The following is an 18,625-nucleotide window of genomic DNA, read 5'->3' on the forward strand; positions in this document are numbered from 1 at the left end:
CACCCCCCCCCCCCCCCCACACACACACACACAACCCAAAAGAAAATAAAGGGAGGAGAGAGAGAGAGAGAACTGAGAGCAACAATCAGAAAAGAAAAGAAAAATAAAGCAAGAGTTGCTTTCGTGTTACTCTCAGTGTTCTATCATCACTGGATGTTCTTTGGATGATTTCCTTGCTGATACTGGAATTTTATCTAATTGTTCAGGTTATGGATAACAAGTCTGATGAGCCTGTTCCTCCAGGAACTCAATTTGTGGCTAGTTCCTTATCAGTCTCATCTTCTGACAATGCATCCTCTTTGCCTTCCATCAATACTGGGAGCAGCCTTTTTCCTCTTCCTCTTTCAAATATACCCGTCTCGCCTTCCATCGGAACTTCACATTCACTTCATATACCAACATCCCAGTCTGGTCATCCTGAATTCATCAATCCCACCAGTCAAAATGGCAAACCAGAGGTTTCTGATATGTCAGTTCTCCAGCCTCATGAGAGATCCAATGGTTCCCCCGTGCAGCTTGTGAGCAGTAATGATATTGAAGCTGCTGCTCAGAATGCTGTACTGCATGAGCAAGTATTTCTTTTTAAATAGTGGGCTTCATTGTTTAGTGTTTATACCTCACTGGTGATCTAATGTTATCTTTCTTGTCTATCCCAGGAAATTGCCACCCAAATGGTTATACAGAGTCAGAGGTTTGTGCTGAAATTTTCTTGAATAGGATGAGGTCTAAGTTGGTTACACTAGATTTAATTCAGCGTTTCTATACATATTTATGTCTGAAACAGGGAATGGAACCCTTCAACCGGACCTTCCAAGGATGGTAAAGACATTTTATCTGAGCGCCATGACCCAAATGTTCTTAAGGTGTTCACTGCATCTTGTTGACCTCCTTCATGTATTTTTTTTATTGCTATCTTTGACATTTTACAAATATTTACTTTAACTATGTTTAAGTTAATTCAATGTTCTTTAATTGGCAGGAGCATCTACTGAAAATGGCCACACAGCACCGCAGTGAAATGGCCTTAAAACGTGGCAAGCCCACTATTGGAGAGGAAGGTTGGACTCCTATGCTAAACTAATTTCTATATTTTTAAGCACATGTTTTTCATATATTATCAGAAGTGACCATATAGGGTCTTTAGATCCTGTATTTGGTGCTCATCTCTTTCATTTCAGAAGGGATGCTGTAGTTTCTGTTTGGTTGGACATTTGATATGCTAATTAGTTTTCTACAGACTAAATAAGCAACACAAGGGACATATACCCCATGGTTTTATTCTGTTCGACAATAGATGTTTTGTTGATTAGTAAAAGCGGGAAAGATCTTTGCAGTAATCAATTGATAGTTCTTGTCACTGAGCTTAATTACGGATGAAGATAATTACTTCTAGTACAATATATCGTTACTGTATTTTGGATTTAGGATGAGTGATAACTCTTGAGTGATTGCTCTGCTGGTAATATCTAGTGAAGTCTTTGCTTAGTGCGATTCAGCTTTTTTATGCTAATTCTTTTTTTTCCATACCAAATTGAGCAACTAACTTCAGATGAGGAACAGGATGATTGAAGTAACTAAAATTAAATTTATTCCTCTGGCCTAAATAGGTAAACAAACCTGTAATATGAATACCTGAATCGGGCAAGTAGTGTTCCTGATCCATATGATGATATTCATATTTGGTGGCCTTTTCTCATTCTAAGAGATATGTTTTTATGTTTAAAATCTTTGTAGGCAATTTGGAAATTGGAAATGGATATGGTGTGCCTGGTGGAGGTGCTTATTATGGTTCTTCAGTTCACAATACTGTTACCTCAGGTAAGAAAGATTATTAACCATCTTTGAGTTGCTTTCACTGGAATCGTTTGACATGGCTTCTCCTGATTATTCAGAAAGAAAAGATCTTGATGGTCAGAAGACAAGCCAAAAGCAGGCAGAGCTTAATGGTGAGTCTGGACAGAAATCAATGACAAAAGACTTACCTGAGTACCTCAAGCAAAAGCTGAGAGCAAGAGGTATCCTGAAAGATAATCAAACTGTTGACAATTCTTCTTTGTCAGAAAGTGTAAGTTGATTGTTCTCTGTTCTGTATTTTATCATCTTTCCCCTATCTAGATCCCTGGGTTTGGAAACAAAATCATGGTTATGAGGCTCCTTCTTTTGTATATTATAATTACTATTGCTAATTCCAGGTTGAATGAACAATAGATATATTATGAGCTTGGAGGAATTTTTCAAATATGATTCTTTTTAAACTTTGAGTTTCATTTATGTTTTTTACATTTCCCTGATTATTGCTAACCTGTGATTGTCTTTGGATTTTAGAGATTGGCAGCTCAGTCGCCTCAGACTGTGGCACCTGGGGATCTGCCCCCAGGATGGGTGAGTATTAGTTGCTATTCTTGTGAAAAATACTTACTGAAATTTACATGAATATGTTATTTGGACTGACAAAGCTTAACTATGTGTGTAATTATTAGCTAAACTTGGCTATTTGGGCAAATGATTACTAAATCAAGTATCATCTGTCTATTGAATGTTTTCCCATACTTTGTTATATCTTATTTTCTATTGAATTCTTATTTACACATTCAGAAGCAAGAGTTAATTTCTTAAGTTAAAATTTCATACATTTCAATTTCCCTATATTTCTCACTGCATTTGAATCACAACATGCTGAGGATGTCCCCTCTGGACTTTATCACTTACTTTTTGTTATTCATAATGTTTGGTCACTTGGTAGTAACACTGTAGTTTAAAATAGTCCAGCATTAGATTGAATGTATTGTTTTCTAAACATAATTTATCTTGTGGTTCACACAATTATTTCACCACTCATCTACTTTTTTTATCCACTTAAACCATTGTGTAGATTGAGACGAGGGACCCTGAAAGTGGTGCTGTGTTCTATTATAACGAGAGTTCAGGGAGAAGTCAGTGGGAAAGACCTTCAGATGCAGCATGTGCTCTTTTTGCAGCACCACCTCTTCTGGACGACTGGATCGAGGCATTCGATGAAACGACAGGTATACTTTTTATGTCTAAATTTTTTACTGTGGTGTATTATATTCGAAAATATAAGACAAATTGGCTGCTGTTATAGTATTTCCTCTGACTACTGGTAGTTATTCTATTATAATCTTTTTGGGTAGGTGAAAATCAAGCAATTTGATTTCGTTGTATTTCTCTTTCCCATCATACTTTTGATATTTTGTTCTTCTATTTCAGAGTTTGCAAGTATTGATGTTTTTGTATGTTATTTGACTTCCTGAGCTGCCTAGCCATTCTCTTAAACCTGAATTCTATTTTTAGGATATATCTTTAACAGATCATTTTTCTGGGTAAGTAATTTTTTGTTCCCAGTGGTATGTGGTGTTAATTTACATTAATTATTTTCTAGGCCATTTATTGTTATGGTAATTTAACTATATGATTATGTAGCTTGACTGAAGGGGATCTCTAATATAATATGTGGGATGGAGGACTGAGACCTCCTTATAGAAACACATGTACAGGGACTATATATTTCTTCAATAATTTATCCTCTTAGGTCAGAGCTACTACAGCAGCAGAGATTTTAATGTTTCAGTTATTTGTATTCTCAGGTCTAAAGTATTATTACAATAGGAAGACCAATGTGTCACAGTGGGAGGACCCAGGTGCACGGCAGCAGGTCATCTTGCAGCATTGTGACAAAATGACCGCTTCTGATGCAATGACTGGGAATTTGGGAGATCAACCATCCACTTCGCCAAAATGCATGGGATGTGGTGGGTGGGGATTGGGTCTTGTACAGTCGTGGGGCTATTGCAATCATTGCACCCGGTTTGGTTACTTCTTTTCCTATCTATTTCTGTTTCTTGTGTGTTATCCTGTGCTATACTAGTTAGGCGTTTGAGTAAAAAGCATACATGTAAGATATTTCTCCTTGGACTCAGAAGGAGAAAAAACAATTTCATTTGAAACTGTAGTTTACAATGTGATGAAGGATAACTCTCACAAACATGAGTTCGTATCCAGCCTATATTAAAAGAATGGGTTTATAGTTTGCTTAAAATTTGTATTCATCTCTTTTGTTTGGCATATCATAAAATCTCCTATGATAATACACTAATCTCCTTTCTAATTTAAAGGCAAAAAATATGTAATCCATCTCCCTAGTTTGGTATTGTCATGATGATCTTATATAAAAATATACTTATTTCCTTTAATGCAATCCTCAAGTAAAGAAACCGACCTTGTACCTATCATTACCTAGTATGAAGACTGATCGTAGTATGTATTGGCTTCATAAGTTCCACTTGTCACATGCCTAGCTTATCTTTATCACTTTTTTCTCTCTTTCTTCTGTATAAGTTTAATGCATATGTTTCTAGCCAAATAAAATTTTAATATTTGAATGCATGTAAGGTTAATATTATCCAAATCTTTTGAAACAAGGTTATGTGACTCCATCCACAATTGAATTTTGTCCAACTTGACTTGAAGAGGTTTAGTTTTCTGGGTTTTTATATTGTATTTTTATTCCTTAAGTAAAGGATAGCTATCTTGGCAAGTGACATCACATACACAAGAGTTGTGTATCAGATGTTTGAGCAGTTATACTATCTATGCAGACTTTACAATCTTCCACAAAGTCAATATGTATCAGCATCTGCAGAAAGCCATCAGCGTCCCGCTGCTGCTGCCAGAAATCAGGGGGATTCAGAGAAGAAGTTTACCAAACAGAGGTATGTTTCCTCTAAATTAATGCTAAGCATGCTTTGGAAGTAGATTCCATGGCTTGTTGGAGCTGTTCTTTTATGATTTAAAAACTATTATTAGGGGGTCTGGGAGTCCGGCCCCGGATAATACTAGAGTTGATGTGTTGAACTCTTTTGGAGCTTACCATACATCAATGGATAGGATTGTTCTACTACCTGGAGTAGTATGGCCTCCTACAACTACAGGTTTCTGAGCACCAACATATTCTCTCTTCTGAAGGCGAAAATGACATTGGTAATTGGGCAATAAGTTGAATGATGATACTCTAAACTTGAAAAGTGAAGCTAATGATGAGAAAAACAGATAGGGAAAAGCCGCATTTGTGTGTTTACTTCTTGTTCTGTACTAGCAGTGCATTAGACACACTCAATATGAATGCTGTCTCAGTGGCTTCATTCGACAAGCTCGTAGATGAAAGAAGTGCTTACATGGTACTTATTTGGAGTTGTCATAATTCTAGACTGGGATTTACAGGTCTGATATGAAACCTCCACTTGGAAGAGGCTATAAAAAGGAACATAAGAAGCGAGGATATAGTGAAGATGATGAATTGGACCCTATGGACCCAAGTTCCTATTCGGATGCTCCTCGTGGTGGCTGGTATGTTACTTCTCTCAACATATTAATAATCTTAGTGGGAAGGGCTACAACAGCTTGAAATGGTCTCTGTATAACCGTAAGTTATTGTAAGATCTGCATTAATGGTCTGTAGCCTGCAATGTTAATTTGCTGTTGATTTTACAGGGTTGTAGGCCTTAAAGGAGTTCAACCAAGAGCAGCGGATACCACTGCTACGGTATGTTATCACCTTCATTTTGCATGGAGAATTCCAGTTAGAGCATATACAAAGTGAAAATAAAGAAGAACAGTAAAATGAGAACCAAGATTGATGCATAATGTGTAACTGTTTCCGATCCTCTAATCTTCCAAGGGATATAAAAAATACTAAGGGACTGATTTTGCAGGTTTATGTCTTACTTTGTGGTTTACTTTCTTTGCCATACTTCTGTTTGCAAAAAATCCATTTTCAATCAGTTTGCTGGCGGCTGTGTTCAAATTTTCATTTTCAATCAATCTGTTGGAAAATGACTCCTCTACATTACATTCTGACCTTCGTCGAGTAGGATTCCTTTTGTTTAATAACGTATTTTGTGCTGGAAACTTCAAATTCCAGGGTCCTCTTTTTCAGCAGCGTCCTTACCCATCACCTGGGGCAGTCTTACGTAAAAATGCTGAAATTGCTTCACAAAAGAAAAGTAAGAATTCTTTTTATGCTCCAATATCCAAGAGAGGAGATGGAAGCGATGGACTTGGTGATGCTGACTGAGTGAGGCAACATATTGACAAACTTGGCAGTGGTCTCCCATCTACAACTTCTCTTAAGCTGATGGAAAGAAGCATGACCAAAAATACACTACTTATACTGTGTTCAGGTGTGAAGGTGAGCTATGATGTTAAGTTGAAGTAGCAACATTATTTGGTGTTAGTGAAGCATTGGGGCATGATTCAGCATAATGTTTTCCTACGAGCTAAAAAGATGGTAATTTCTACTGCAGCATAGTTGTTCTGATTACTGTCTATGAACAGATGCGGTGGACATAAAACATGAGTATGAGCATAAGATTATGAAATACGGTGCAGTTTTTGTTATTTACAAGTGTTCAGATAAATTAGTCTGTATCCGTTCTTTCTTCAACAAATGCAGGAATAAGTGCATCCCTTCTATATTAATTAGACATATGGAAATTTATTTTTGAGTGTTGATTGAACATGTTTGATCGCAGGGACATACATTTTTAGCTAGAAAGATGAATATCAAAATTAAAAAATACTGCGCCAGTGTTGGATTATTCTTTTACTTTATTCTTATTCGTCATTTTAATTTGCATTGACAAAATGTTTCAATAAATTGAAATAAGTGTGATTAATAGTCTTCATGGATTCATGTGATTAGTTTCCTTCAGTTTGAATTTCAATCCTATTTCAGCGACACAAATTACTTCTGAAAAAGATTATGAAATAATGAGGTGGCTATCAATTTTGTGATATCTTAATCTAAGTATTTGATTTTTAAGTATTAAATTCGTTCATCTCAATTAATTTTAATTATATTTATCAATTTAGGAGAGTACTAGAATTTCTGCAAAGTAAAAGGGTAATATATATAATGGGTTCCTCGATTTGCTACAATTATTAAGTATCATTTTTTATTTGAAAAATTATAAATATTTTCTATAATTAATGGCTTGTTAACAAATATGTCTTATATTGGGTTGCTATAATGAATATTTGTTAGACGGTTATTAATCTTATGATTAATTATATTTAAATGCTTTTTAAAAATATAAAATTATATTTTCCTTCAAATGAGTTTCATAATTACATGTACACCCTTCTAAAAAAATATATAATGATGATAAACTAACTTCATATATTTATATATATTGCGATTATAATATACATGAAATGACAAATAAGAATTAAAATTAAAAATTTTTATAATTATGTCAATAATTTTATTAAAATTCTAATTATCCTTCAAATGAGTTTCATAATTACATGTACACCCTTCTAAAAAAATATATAATGATGATAAACTAACTTCATATATTTATATATATTGCGATTATAATATACATGAAATGACAAATAAGAATTAAAATTAAAAATTTTTATAATTACGTCAATAATTTTATTCAAATTCTAATTAAAGAGAATTAGATATAAATAAAAATTTTTTAGAAGGATTGTAAGAGTAATTTCAAAATCTCTTTAAGAAAAAGTGTAATTCGTATTTCTAAAAAGAATTTAAGTATAATTAACTTTTAATTTTTATAAACTATCTATAACTCTTTGAATAATAAATATATTTATAACTACAGCAAAACTAGTGAAAATCAGTTATAATTTACCTAAATAAATGTATGTATATATATATATGTAGTAAACAGCTACTAACATCATTTTTATTTTTGGAAAAATAAATAGAAGACCATTTTACATTACAAAATTTAAAAAATGAGACCTTAGCAAAGCCCAGCAGCTCTTCACCAACGTACAACTCCAATGGCCTCCGCCACCTCCTCCTCCGTCTTCCTCCTTCCGCCACAGCTACTGGGCCGCCGTCAAAGTACAAGCCTCCCATGCACCAAAACCATCTCTTTCCCGCCACTCCCCCTTCCTCCTCTCACTATTAGGAGGCGCCGCCGGTTCACTCCCTCTCCCATCTCTTCATCGTTGAAGGTAAAATTTGACAGACTGCTCTTGTCCTCCCTCTTTTCTTCTTCTTCTTTATATGTCTTGGTTAAGTTATTAATCTTCTGGTCCTTATCCTTCTAAAAATTTAATCTTTAGGATAAAAACGGCATGGGTAAGAAATATTCTTACACTTCTCCGTTTGCGGGGTTTTCTTACTTATATCGTTAACATTGATAGGAAAAAATCGGTGGGATTAGAAAAACATGGAGTGACTTGAGTAGCTTGAACTATTGGGTGGTTAAGGATTATTACAGACTCGTGAGTTCCGTAAATTCGCTGGAACCCCACATTCAGAAGCTCTCAGATGAACAGGTTTTTCTCTACTTTAATATTTCTCCGATGGGTTTTTCAGTCAGTATTATTTGGAAATGTTTTTTATCACTTCTCTTCATTTTTTTCTTGTAGTTGAGAGCCAAGACTGGGGAATTTCGCCAGCGGTTGATACAGGGAGCCGCTCTAGCTGATATTCAAGCTGGTATGTGATGTACTTATCTATTTCTGGCGACTTTTGGTTATTAACCCAATTTCTTCGTGGCTTTAGTTTCAAAACTTTAAACACATTTTGCTGCCCCGCTTTTCCGGGTCTTTGTAGATTTATTAATTTTACTTTCGTAACTTAGTTTTTTATTCATTCCATAATGCATTTTTTTGGTAGGGGCATTTGCTGTAGTTCGTGAAGCTGCAAAAAGGAAGCTTGGAATGCGCCATTTTGATGTTCAGGTTTCTCATACATACACAATCAGACATCATTATTTTTGTGTGTGTAAAAGACAGAAAGGGATATGTAGACTTTTCCGACATTCTTGGTCTTTAGATACAGAGAGAAGCAAGAATTTGAAAAGTTATCTGCTTTGCCCTTAAAAATACTATGGAGCAAGCTCATTAGTTTAACTGGAATCTTGTTTTTTTCATTGTAAGTTTTCTTGTAATTAAGTTGGCAGTTGGTGTGCTGCGGCTTGAATGCATATGCTTTTGGCAACGTGTGGTTTAGTTTATGGATGCAGTAATAGTGTTCTTTACACTTTAGAAACTCAAGTTCACAAAATCTAATATATAGAATGATTGTTAGATAGTGTATTATAATTGATATCAAAAACCAAGGCACTTCATTATCTGAAACGTTCTAACTTCAGATTATTGGTGGAGCTGTGCTTCATGATGGGTCGATTGCGGAGATGAAAACTGGGGAAGGGAAAACCTTAGTTTCCACTTTAGCAGCTTATCTCAATGCTCTGAGTGGGGAGGGTGTTCATGGTATGTCGTTCAGTTGTTTTACTAATATAAAAATGCGGCAATGCTAAGTGTTAGGCCAGGCTGGTGTTAAAAAATTAGATCGTGCAGATGTTGGTTTTGGATGATCTAAATGTCATTGGTTTAATATGCATGTCTTGTTTTTGTGTTGTTTTTCTTCTTTAACTGCACACTTGAACACTGTCAGGATTGAATGAACCATTGGGAATAGCTTATGGGATGTTGCATATGTTTGATTTATTTGGTCTTTGGTAGGTCCTAGACCTCTTAACATGTACTCTCTCTGGCAGTGGTTACAGTAAATGATTACCTTGCTCAACGCGATGCTGAATGGATGGGTCGTGTGCATCGTTTCCTAGGTCTCTCAGTTGGACTTATCCAAGTAACTTTCTACAAGACCCTATTTATTGTGTCTCCAGTAGGCAGAAAACGGCTCATAGGGAAATTTTGCTCTAAAAATCATCATTTTCTCTATGTTCTTCTGAAATTCAGTTTTCATGTAAGAGGGCTGGTAAGCGACAATGTTGAAACTAATATGAAAGAAGGTAAAGATAACATAAAGAAGTGATATCTATATATTGTCTTATGGGTAAATATCTCATAACATAGCTTTGTGTAAAGTGTTCCCGCATAGTTGTTTGCAAATTAATACTCACATGTCAATTTAGCTCTTATGCTAAATTTTATGAAGTAATATATGATGTTTGTACGGTCCACCCCCAAACCAGTCATAGAGTTGAGTGTTGTGAGGTTTTTCTACATGCTTGAATGTTGTACCTAGAGGACCATGGATGAAGAAAAATGTATAGCACTTTGAATATACATTGACAAGAAAGAGGACTTTCAGTTTGTTTTCAGATATCCAATTGCACACATTAGATATTGACAACTGATGGGTGTCACAATCTGGTTGATGTCTGTGCAGAGAGGGATGACACCTGAGGAGCGAAGATCAAACTATCAATGTGACATTACATACACTAATAATTCGGTACGTTTTCAAATGCTTCCGTGCAGTACGCTAACAAATTATTGCTGCTTGCATACTTTTTCTAGATAAATGTATTGGTGCTATTGCATTCTTTAATTTGCATTTGCAGTTAATTTGTAGTTCAGGTTCTTAGTTTTACAACCGCAACCTATGTTTTCTTTCCTTCTTTATGCCCCAGGAACTTGGATTTGATTATTTGCGTGATAATCTTTCTACAAGCAGCGAACAACTTGTCATGAGATGGTAACCCATCAGTCTTTGTGCTCATGATTAGATTTGGTAATCTCAAAGTTACTATTGACAAATGGTTTTATTATGAAACAGGCCAAAGCCCTTCCATTTTGCTATAGTTGATGAAGTCGATTCTGTCCTCATTGATGAAGGACGAAATCCTTTGTTGATAAGTGGTGAGGTAATTTGCATGTTTATGAGCAATACAAAAGAACATTTATTGTATTGACATTCTGAATACCTAATAGTAACCCTCCCAAAACCAAAAAGAAACAGAAAGAAAAGGAAATAGTTTGGTTTATAAGGAGATTATTTGCAGTAGCATTTGTTCAGATCCTAAAATTCAGTTAGGTTCCTCTGAAGATTATTTTTCTTTCCACCTCCTTTCTGAACTTATATTTATTTACGCAGGCAAGTAAAGATGCAGCACGATATCCAGTGGCTGCTAGAGTAGCTGAGTTGCTCATACGAGGGCTTGTGGGTGTCAATTTTAACCTTTTTTTAATCACCTCAGAGATTTTTCACTTTTCCTCAGTAAGTTGTATGATAGAATATGTAGAATTATATTAACAATTTCAGTTTAATTGACAGCATTACAATGTTGAGCTTAAGGATAATTCTGTGGAGCTCACTGAGGAAGGAATAGTACTGGCTGAGATGGCGTTAGAAACAAATGACTTATGGGATGAGAATGACCCTTGGGCTAGGTGCACATTTTCATATTTCTCATTTGTTATCTTTTCCATTTTCTTTTTAAGAAGCTGCAGAAATTGTTTAACAACTTCTGCGTATTCCCCTTATATTTGAATTCCTTGTGCCTGTTGGGCCTCCTGTGATAGTTTCGTTTTATTCTTTGTGCACAGACAAACTAAAACAATTAAGCCAAATTTGTGCTGCTTAGTATGTAATCCTAACCTTATTCTCTGAACATTCTAATTCTCAAATATTTCATTTTAATGCCGCAGGTTTGTTTTAAATGCATTAAAAGCCAAAGAATTCTACCGCCGAGATGTGCAATACATTGTTCGAAATGGAAAGGCTCTTATAATCAATGAGGTATCTTTCCACTGATGAAGTATCCCCAGTTAATTTGGTCAGCTGTTATCTGTTCTTAATATGATTGTAGAAAAGGACTATGGCATACTATATGATGTTTGCATCCACTTATATGCATAACTATAAGAGAACTACCTGATAATTTTAAGTGGTGAACACCTCTTGGGCGGAATGCAGCACTCATATTGTGCTTTCTTTTACCTGAAAAAACACGTAGAGAGATTGGTTGACTGTGCTGGACAAGTTATGAACAAGTTAACAAAGAGTCTCTGATTGGGAATTCCCCCCAGTTAAGCTGTCTCAGTTGAATTTTTCCAAACATATAGTCTTGTGGGGAATTTCTTCTAATTTTAATTGGCTACTTCTGCCAGTAGTAAAGTTGACACAAGTACATACAATCAACAGGAGTTAGGATTTAGTTGCATAATTATTGGCACATTCTTTGGTTTAACTTACTAGTCCAAAAATGGGTCCTTGTACTAAAACTGTGCTGGTTTGAGCTGTTGCTAGTATTTTGTTCTGGCATAATTTTTTTAACATGTCTTCTTGTAGAATGACCTATTTTGTTCCTCTGATGTGCAAGTATTTTTTTTTTTTTTTTCTTTTCAGTTGACTGGTAGAGTAGAAGAAAAAAGACGATGGTCTGAGGGCATCCATCAGGCGGTGGAGGCCAAAGAAGGGCTCAAGATCCAGGTTTCAAGTTGGCTAGGTTTCTTTGACTTTCTTTTCATAATTTTGCTTTACACTATGTAATCTCTTATAAATTCAATCTTTCTGGAATTTGTTAGGCTGATTCTGTTGTTGTGGCACAAATTACTTACCAATCACTATTCAAACTATATCCCAAGCTTTCAGGGATGACTGGGACTGCCAAAACTGAGGTAGGTGCATATTCATAGACGCAACTGTTTCCATGATGCTTGAAGAGTATTACTTTTTCTTGTCAAAGCTTGCTCCTTTCTACTGTAGGAGAAGGAATTCTTGAAAATGTTTCAAATGCCAGTAATCGAAGTGCCCACAAATATGCCAAACATTCGTAAAGATTTACCAATTCAGGCATTTGCAGTAAGAAAATAAACTCTGCCAACCTTTTTTAATTCTCCTAGATGGCAACCATATTACTTATTCATGTTTTGAATGGTGTATGGTCTTAGACAGCTCGAGGAAAATGGGAATATGTTCGTGCGGAAATCGAGTATATGTTTAGGCTTGGCCGGCCCGTATTGGTTGGGACTACTAGGTAATTATGTCTCATTTTCTTCCAAGTTGGGTCTATTTAAATGCCAACTCATTTGAAAGTAAGATAAGTCTAGGTTTTAAAGCTTAAGGTTTATACAATGCTATGGGATGCTTTAATTGCATTGAGTAGCCTTATTATTCTGCCATGTGGAAGAAATTTGAGTTAGACAAGTAACTTGTTTACTATGTTTCTTTTATATTCTTATTCTTTCCTCATTGATCATTCTAAGAACTTATAGGTTGACTTCTTTATTGGCACTAAAGCTAGCTTTATTGTGGTTATAGGATACGCATTCAAATTCATTTTTGTTCCCCGTTGATGTTGCATCTTAACACAGATGTTAGCAGTACTCATCGTGGTTTTCAATCATTGATGCAGTGTTGAAAATTCTGAACATCTCTCTGCTTTGTTGAGGGAAAGAAATATACCCCACAATGTCCTTAATGCACGCCCAAAGGTTATATACTTGATCTATTTTGAGTGACATTATGGCCTTTAGATTCATTTTTATTTATTTCCTTCTGTGTATATCTCCATGGACCTTAACAATTTATCTTTGTAGTATGCCGCTAGAGAAGCTGAGATTGTGGCCCAGGCAGGTAGAAAACATGCAATTACTTTGTCAACAAATATGGCTGGCCGAGGAACTGACATTATCCTAGGAGGAAATCCAAAGGTAGATCTTGTTTAGGTGTTCTTATCGAGAGTGGTAATTTGGTAATGTTACTCTTGGGAAGGGATTTTTTTTTATCTTCTTTTAAACCTTTTCTTGAGTTCCCTTTTTTGTTGGACGTTATTGTAGTTTTGAACATATTTTGCTATTCAAAGAAGAGTCAGATTTTCATTGTCTCTTCATCAGATGCTCGCTAAAGAAATCTTGGAGGACACTTTGCTTTCATCTCTCACACAGAATGTTCCTGATGTTGAAATTGATTCAGCGACAAGTTCTGAAAAGGTGATAACTGATTTTTCCATGAAGAAAATGGCAATATCTGTATTACGACCTAAAGTGTTTTTTTCATGCAGGTCTTATCTAAGGTGATGGTTGGTCCAGCATCATTAGGCTTACTAGCTAAGACAGCTCTCATGTGTTAGTATCATTATTTGATTACTAACTTTCAACTTTCATATTTGCTTTTTCTCCTTGTTTCATTAATATTCTTAACTGAAACTTTTTTGTTAATAATACAGCTAAATATGTATGCAAAAGCGAGGGTAAGAGATGGACTTATGACGAGGCAAGAAATATGATTTCAGAGTCTATCGAATTAAGCCAGTCAATGGAATCAACAGAGTTGCAGAAGCTTGTAAATGAGCAGACAGAGATGTACCCTCTTGGTCCATCTATAGCTCTTGCTTATCTATCAGTTCTAAAGGAATGTGAATCTCACTGTTGTAATGAAGGGTTAGAGGTGAAAAAGCTCGGAGGTCTTCATGTGATCGGAACTTCTTTACATGAGTCGCGGAGGATTGATAACCAGGTGATTCTTCATTGTTTTAATCTTTAAATGGAAAGAATATATCGCCTGATATTGGAGGGTAAGATGATATTTCTCAATTTCTGACTCTTAGTACGGAGAAAATAACAAAGATAGTTTTAGATTAAAAGAAAGAATTAATAGGTTAACCATGGTGGAGTTTGTGTTGTGGGTTCTTGGGAGAGCGGTGGTCAAATTCACGAGGGCCACTGCCTTGAGCTTATTATACATGCATAATATATATTTATAAAGAGATGCATGTATGAGGAATTTCTTGTTTGATATTTAAGTTGAAATCGGTGGACAAGCTTCTTTCCTATTTTATATTTATCTTTAACACTTGTCTGTAGAATTATCATCTTTTATTTAAACTTGGTAAAATGAGAAAAGATAGAATTAGAGTTCCAAATTCATGTTTGTTGTCTTTATATCTTGAATGAATTGGTACTGATGATGCCTAATATTATTTTCTTGACCAGCTCCGAGGCAGAGCAGGAAGGCAAGGAGATCCTGGATCAACACGGTTTATGGTGAGGTATAATTCAAATTGTTTTGTTGCTTGCCTGATGGTATTTTGTGATAGATATTCCAAAACCAGTCGCATGAAGCTGAATAAATCAAGTGACGAGGATAATATTTGAAGAGTTTTCTCAAACATAATTTTCAGAATCATTTGGTGCAGCAAGGTTTCAGGAAAAGAAGGGGTTATAATGGAAATACAGAAAGAAACTTTAGAAGTTGCCTTTAGGAAGCTGGATACGCGACAAATAGTTTTATCTCATTTCTTGTTTTTGGCCATCACTTCCTCTTACCCTTTTACTTTACCCCGAACAAGATGTTGCACTTCAATATTCATATCTACTGGATGTCAACTTATATTTGGATCATGAAACAAAAATTAAGAAACTTCAATCCTTTACTTAAACCTGCTTTACGAGGATTTGCATAAACTGTGTCTTTAATATGTGTAAAACAAAGATATTAATTGTTCAAATTTAAAATAATTTACGTAAATTCTTGTAGAAACTTGTTTGCACATGACTTGGAAGGAGATTGGTGAATACTTAAGATATAATCTACTGGACCAGCTTCCTAGCATGATAACTAAGTAGATTGGTATTAAAATGACTTGCATCTTCATTGCAGCTCTAAACTTTTGGCATGTGCTATGATTATCTCATTGCTACTTATGACCTTATTTAACAGTTTGCAGGATGAGATGTTTCAGAAGTTCAATTTTGACACTGAGTGGGCAGTAAAACTTATTTCTAGAATCACAAATGATGAGGATATACCAATCGAGGGTCATTCAATTGTGAAACAGGTATGGTTTATGCCATTGGATATATATTTGTCCTTGTGCTGAACATCCTTTCCGTGCCTTTTCTTGTTGTCGATATACTTTATGTGGATTCCACTAGCTAATCCTTCTGCCATTGGGTTTCAGCTTTTGTCCCTTCAAATTAACGCTGAGAAATACTTTTTCAGCATTAGAAAGAGTCTCGTGGAGTTTGATGAAGTTTTAGAGGTAACACCTGACAGTTTTGCATATACAAATTTCCATTCCCCGGATTTCTGTTGTTTGAATTGATATAACTACTTCATTTTTTGTGGGAAAGGGAGAAGCAACTGCTTGACTTGCATTTTAAATCTAAGTAGATATTGTTTAATTATGATTTGAACCTGTCTGTATTTAAGCCATATTGTTACAATAATCAATTTATCTAGGTGATTTATAGGTAGATAACTATGTTTAACTAACTCTTCATAACAGCAGCCTGAGGCTTGTTTATTTTTTATATTAAATATCTTCGAAAAATAATAATAATAATAATAATTCGCAAAATAATAATAATAGTAATAATAATAATAATAATAATGATGATGATGCTAGAGTTGATAATTATATAATGTTGTTCTATTCAATCCGAGTTCTTATTGGCCCGGCAGGTGCAAAGAAAACATGTCTATGAGCTTCGTCAGTTGATATTAACAGGCGATTCTGACAGTTGTTCACAGCATATTTTCCAGTGAGTTACCCTTGACTTTCATGTACTTGATTTTTGAGAGCTACTGCTTAACTTTGTTACCCTTGTACTGCATTACATGTTTAATGAGCCAACCTCCACTAATAATCACACAAGTATCATGAAGTGAGTGCCAAACCGCAGAATATTGGAAATTTGATATTACTTGTCATTTGGTTGCAAAAGGTTGTCCTCAGTATTGCGCTATTCTGACGGTTGAGAACTTAGACAAATATGCATTGCTTATTGACATGTAAAAGTAGCCCGTAACTCTGATGTCAACTCATCAGATAAGAATTACAAAATGTATCAAATAAAGTTATGATTCTCTTCCCTGATCAGTCCTTTCCTATTTGAGTTCTAAAATTTCTAAAGACTGCCTCCATGACGTTGCACCTTTTGGGCACACAGGAGAACCTTCTCTCACTGAAAGAAGAAAGTGGAAGGAAACAACAAGATATATTTCGTTCATGAATATTGTTTCGGCTTTGGCTTAATTCTTTGACTGAGAACAGAGAGTTGCATATTAAACCAAATGCTTGCGAGCTGTCTGATCATAATAGGTACCTTTTAGTTTCTGCACATACTAATAAATTGTCTTTAGGTACATGCAAGCAGTGGTGGATGAAATTATTTTCAAGAATGTGGATCCTGCAAAGGTAATAAACTTCCTTAGCATACATTATTTAATGCAGTTCTTTCATTCAATTATTTTTTAATTCTTTGTCTCTCAAAGCAATATTGCGAATGTTACAGCATCCAAGCAGCTGGAGTTTGGGAAACCTTTTGAACGAATTTAATGTCATTTCTGGAAAATTGTTAAATGGTGCGTGCTTATTGTGATAACGTCGGCTAGTTCGTTTTGTCCCTGAATGCATACCGTTTTCTGCTGGTGTTAATTTATGCATGAAAACGCTAAAGCATTGGATCTTTAGACTTATTTGCAGGGGTTACTGAAGAACATTTGCTGCAATCACTCACCCAAGTTCATGGCTTGAGTTCCATTTACATTGATGAATTTCACCTTCCAAGTTTGCCTAAACCTCCAAATGCCTTTCAAGGCATCCGGATGAAGAGCTTGTCATTGAAACGCTGGCTAACAATATGTTCTGATGATTCAATGAAGTGCGTACTGCTTATGCTGTACATGTCTCGATTTCTTCGAGAATAAGGTTTCCCTAATATTGATTATTGTTTCTATGACTTCTGTCAGAGATGGGAAATTCCGGCCAACTGTTAATCTTCTTTGCAAGTACCTTGGAGATTTTTTAATTGCTTCATATCTTGATGTTATTCAAGAATCAGGCTATGACAGTGCTTATGTGAAGGAAATTGAGGTACCTACACTTCTTCTAGATGCTTATTAGTTTGAATGACATTCATGATAATCCCGTTCACAGACTATGAACTATTGGTGAAAGTTTCAAACTGCTCTTTTCCTTTATTCACTTCTATGTGTCACTTGATGCGAAGCTCCAGGCGTAGGCTCATATGTATTGCTAGGGACACAGTAGATGCTATGAACTGGTCAAATAAAAAAAGAAATAGCATTACTTAGCATGGACATATCCTTTGGCATCGTTTTCGTCCTGAAGGAATGCTTCAGCTAATTTCAGTACGACCCTTGGGCTTTCTTGTACTATTAGTGCCTCCCTTCAGACCTATATAGTTCAAGGCACGAGCCTATGTATGTTTATTAGTTTAGTTTTCTCTGGCCACCTATAAATCTGTTCTTTGTCTCAAACTATAATTTCTGCATTCAGAGGGCAGTTCTTGTGAAAACTCTTGATTGCTTCTGGAGGGATCATCTTGTGAACATGAACAGACTTAGTTCAGCGGTATACTCGATGCTTGACCAACTTCATTCCCTATTCATTTCTATAGATCCAAGTTTATTTGGATTCTACTGTTTATTGATGTCTGTAGGTGAATGTGAGAAGTTTCGGGCATAGAAATCCGCTTGAAGAATACAAAATTGATGGCTGTCGATTTTTCATTTCAATGCTTAGTGCTACACGGAGGGTAACTGTGGAATCTCTGCTGCGGTACTGGTCATCCCCTATGGAGTCTCAAGAATTATTTGTATAGAAGCATACAAATTCCTCTGCTGAAGGTACAAGCCGGTTGTTTATGTTCACCCTAATATCAAGTTTCTTGCTGACTAGGTTTCATCTCGATAATCATCACACTGGTTGGTTGACTTGCATTGTGAATCTTCTTTATATCATCGTGGGCATTGGTAATCAGCCCTTTGCAAGCATCTTGGCCTATTTAAAAAATGAATTGCCATGTTTGCTGGAATTTTGGTTAAATATGAGACATTATTTTC

The 18,625-nt window shown here is 35.5% G+C and overlaps 2 protein-coding genes across 4 annotated transcripts in view; both read left to right on the top strand.

Moving 5' to 3' along the window:
- Positions 1 to 6,414, top strand: part of LOC105159446 — a 7,316-nt gene extending 902 nt beyond the window's left edge. For both annotated transcript variants that reach the window (XM_011076515.2, XM_011076516.2), the window contains exons 2-14: positions 207 to 572; positions 657 to 691; positions 785 to 863; positions 980 to 1,058; positions 1,735 to 1,818; positions 1,893 to 2,065; positions 2,326 to 2,382; positions 2,873 to 3,026; positions 3,606 to 3,825; positions 4,617 to 4,730; positions 5,239 to 5,364; positions 5,509 to 5,560; positions 5,939 to 6,414. In XM_011076515.2, coding sequence (XP_011074817.1) covers positions 210 to 572; positions 657 to 691; positions 785 to 863; positions 980 to 1,058; positions 1,735 to 1,818; positions 1,893 to 2,065; positions 2,326 to 2,382; positions 2,873 to 3,026; positions 3,606 to 3,825; positions 4,617 to 4,730; positions 5,239 to 5,364; positions 5,509 to 5,560; positions 5,939 to 6,091 — 1,689 coding nt within the window. In that variant the 5' untranslated portion in view covers positions 207 to 209 and the 3' untranslated portion in view covers positions 6,092 to 6,414. The remainder of the gene's footprint in view (positions 1 to 206; positions 573 to 656; positions 692 to 784; positions 864 to 979; positions 1,059 to 1,734; positions 1,819 to 1,892; positions 2,066 to 2,325; positions 2,383 to 2,872; positions 3,027 to 3,605; positions 3,826 to 4,616; positions 4,731 to 5,238; positions 5,365 to 5,508; positions 5,561 to 5,938) is intronic.
- LOC105159447 (protein translocase subunit SECA2, chloroplastic) overlaps positions 7,734 to 18,625 on the top strand; it is a 12,438-nt gene continuing 1,546 nt past the window's right edge. Inside the window, exons 1-31 of one of the 2 annotated variants that reach the window (XM_011076520.2) lie at positions 7,734 to 8,007; positions 8,200 to 8,334; positions 8,428 to 8,497; positions 8,678 to 8,742; positions 9,156 to 9,276; positions 9,564 to 9,655; positions 10,199 to 10,264; positions 10,443 to 10,507; positions 10,589 to 10,676; positions 10,907 to 10,972; positions 11,087 to 11,202; positions 11,461 to 11,551; positions 12,161 to 12,244; positions 12,340 to 12,432; positions 12,521 to 12,616; positions 12,706 to 12,791; positions 13,170 to 13,248; positions 13,354 to 13,467; positions 13,651 to 13,746; positions 13,818 to 13,881; positions 13,983 to 14,272; positions 14,749 to 14,804; positions 15,476 to 15,593; positions 15,717 to 15,797; positions 16,220 to 16,299; positions 16,901 to 16,955; positions 17,053 to 17,122; positions 17,244 to 17,421; positions 17,510 to 17,633; positions 18,060 to 18,134; positions 18,223 to 18,409. In XM_011076520.2, the coding sequence (XP_011074822.1) occupies positions 7,831 to 8,007; positions 8,200 to 8,334; positions 8,428 to 8,497; positions 8,678 to 8,742; positions 9,156 to 9,276; positions 9,564 to 9,655; positions 10,199 to 10,264; positions 10,443 to 10,507; positions 10,589 to 10,676; positions 10,907 to 10,972; positions 11,087 to 11,202; positions 11,461 to 11,551; positions 12,161 to 12,244; positions 12,340 to 12,432; positions 12,521 to 12,616; positions 12,706 to 12,791; positions 13,170 to 13,248; positions 13,354 to 13,467; positions 13,651 to 13,746; positions 13,818 to 13,881; positions 13,983 to 14,272; positions 14,749 to 14,804; positions 15,476 to 15,593; positions 15,717 to 15,797; positions 16,220 to 16,299; positions 16,901 to 16,955; positions 17,053 to 17,122; positions 17,244 to 17,421; positions 17,510 to 17,633; positions 18,060 to 18,134; positions 18,223 to 18,384 (3,153 nt within the window). In that variant the 5' untranslated portion in view covers positions 7,734 to 7,830 and the 3' untranslated portion in view covers positions 18,385 to 18,409. Of the gene's footprint in view, positions 8,008 to 8,199; positions 8,335 to 8,427; positions 8,498 to 8,677; positions 8,743 to 9,155; positions 9,277 to 9,563; positions 9,656 to 10,198; positions 10,265 to 10,442; positions 10,508 to 10,588; positions 10,677 to 10,906; positions 10,973 to 11,086; positions 11,203 to 11,460; positions 11,552 to 12,160; positions 12,245 to 12,339; positions 12,433 to 12,520; positions 12,617 to 12,705; positions 12,792 to 13,169; positions 13,249 to 13,353; positions 13,468 to 13,650; positions 13,747 to 13,817; positions 13,882 to 13,982; positions 14,273 to 14,748; positions 14,805 to 15,475; positions 15,594 to 15,716; positions 15,798 to 16,219; positions 16,300 to 16,900; positions 16,956 to 17,052; positions 17,123 to 17,231; positions 17,422 to 17,509; positions 17,634 to 18,059; positions 18,135 to 18,222; positions 18,410 to 18,625 lie in introns of both variants that reach the window. The other variant, XM_011076517.2, reaches the window with a different exon arrangement.

The sequence above is a fragment of the Sesamum indicum genome, linkage group LG3, assembly GCF_000512975.1.
Source record: "Sesamum indicum cultivar Zhongzhi No. 13 linkage group LG3, S_indicum_v1.0, whole genome shotgun sequence".
In the NCBI taxonomy this organism is placed as follows: Eukaryota; Viridiplantae; Streptophyta; class Magnoliopsida; order Lamiales; family Pedaliaceae; genus Sesamum; species Sesamum indicum.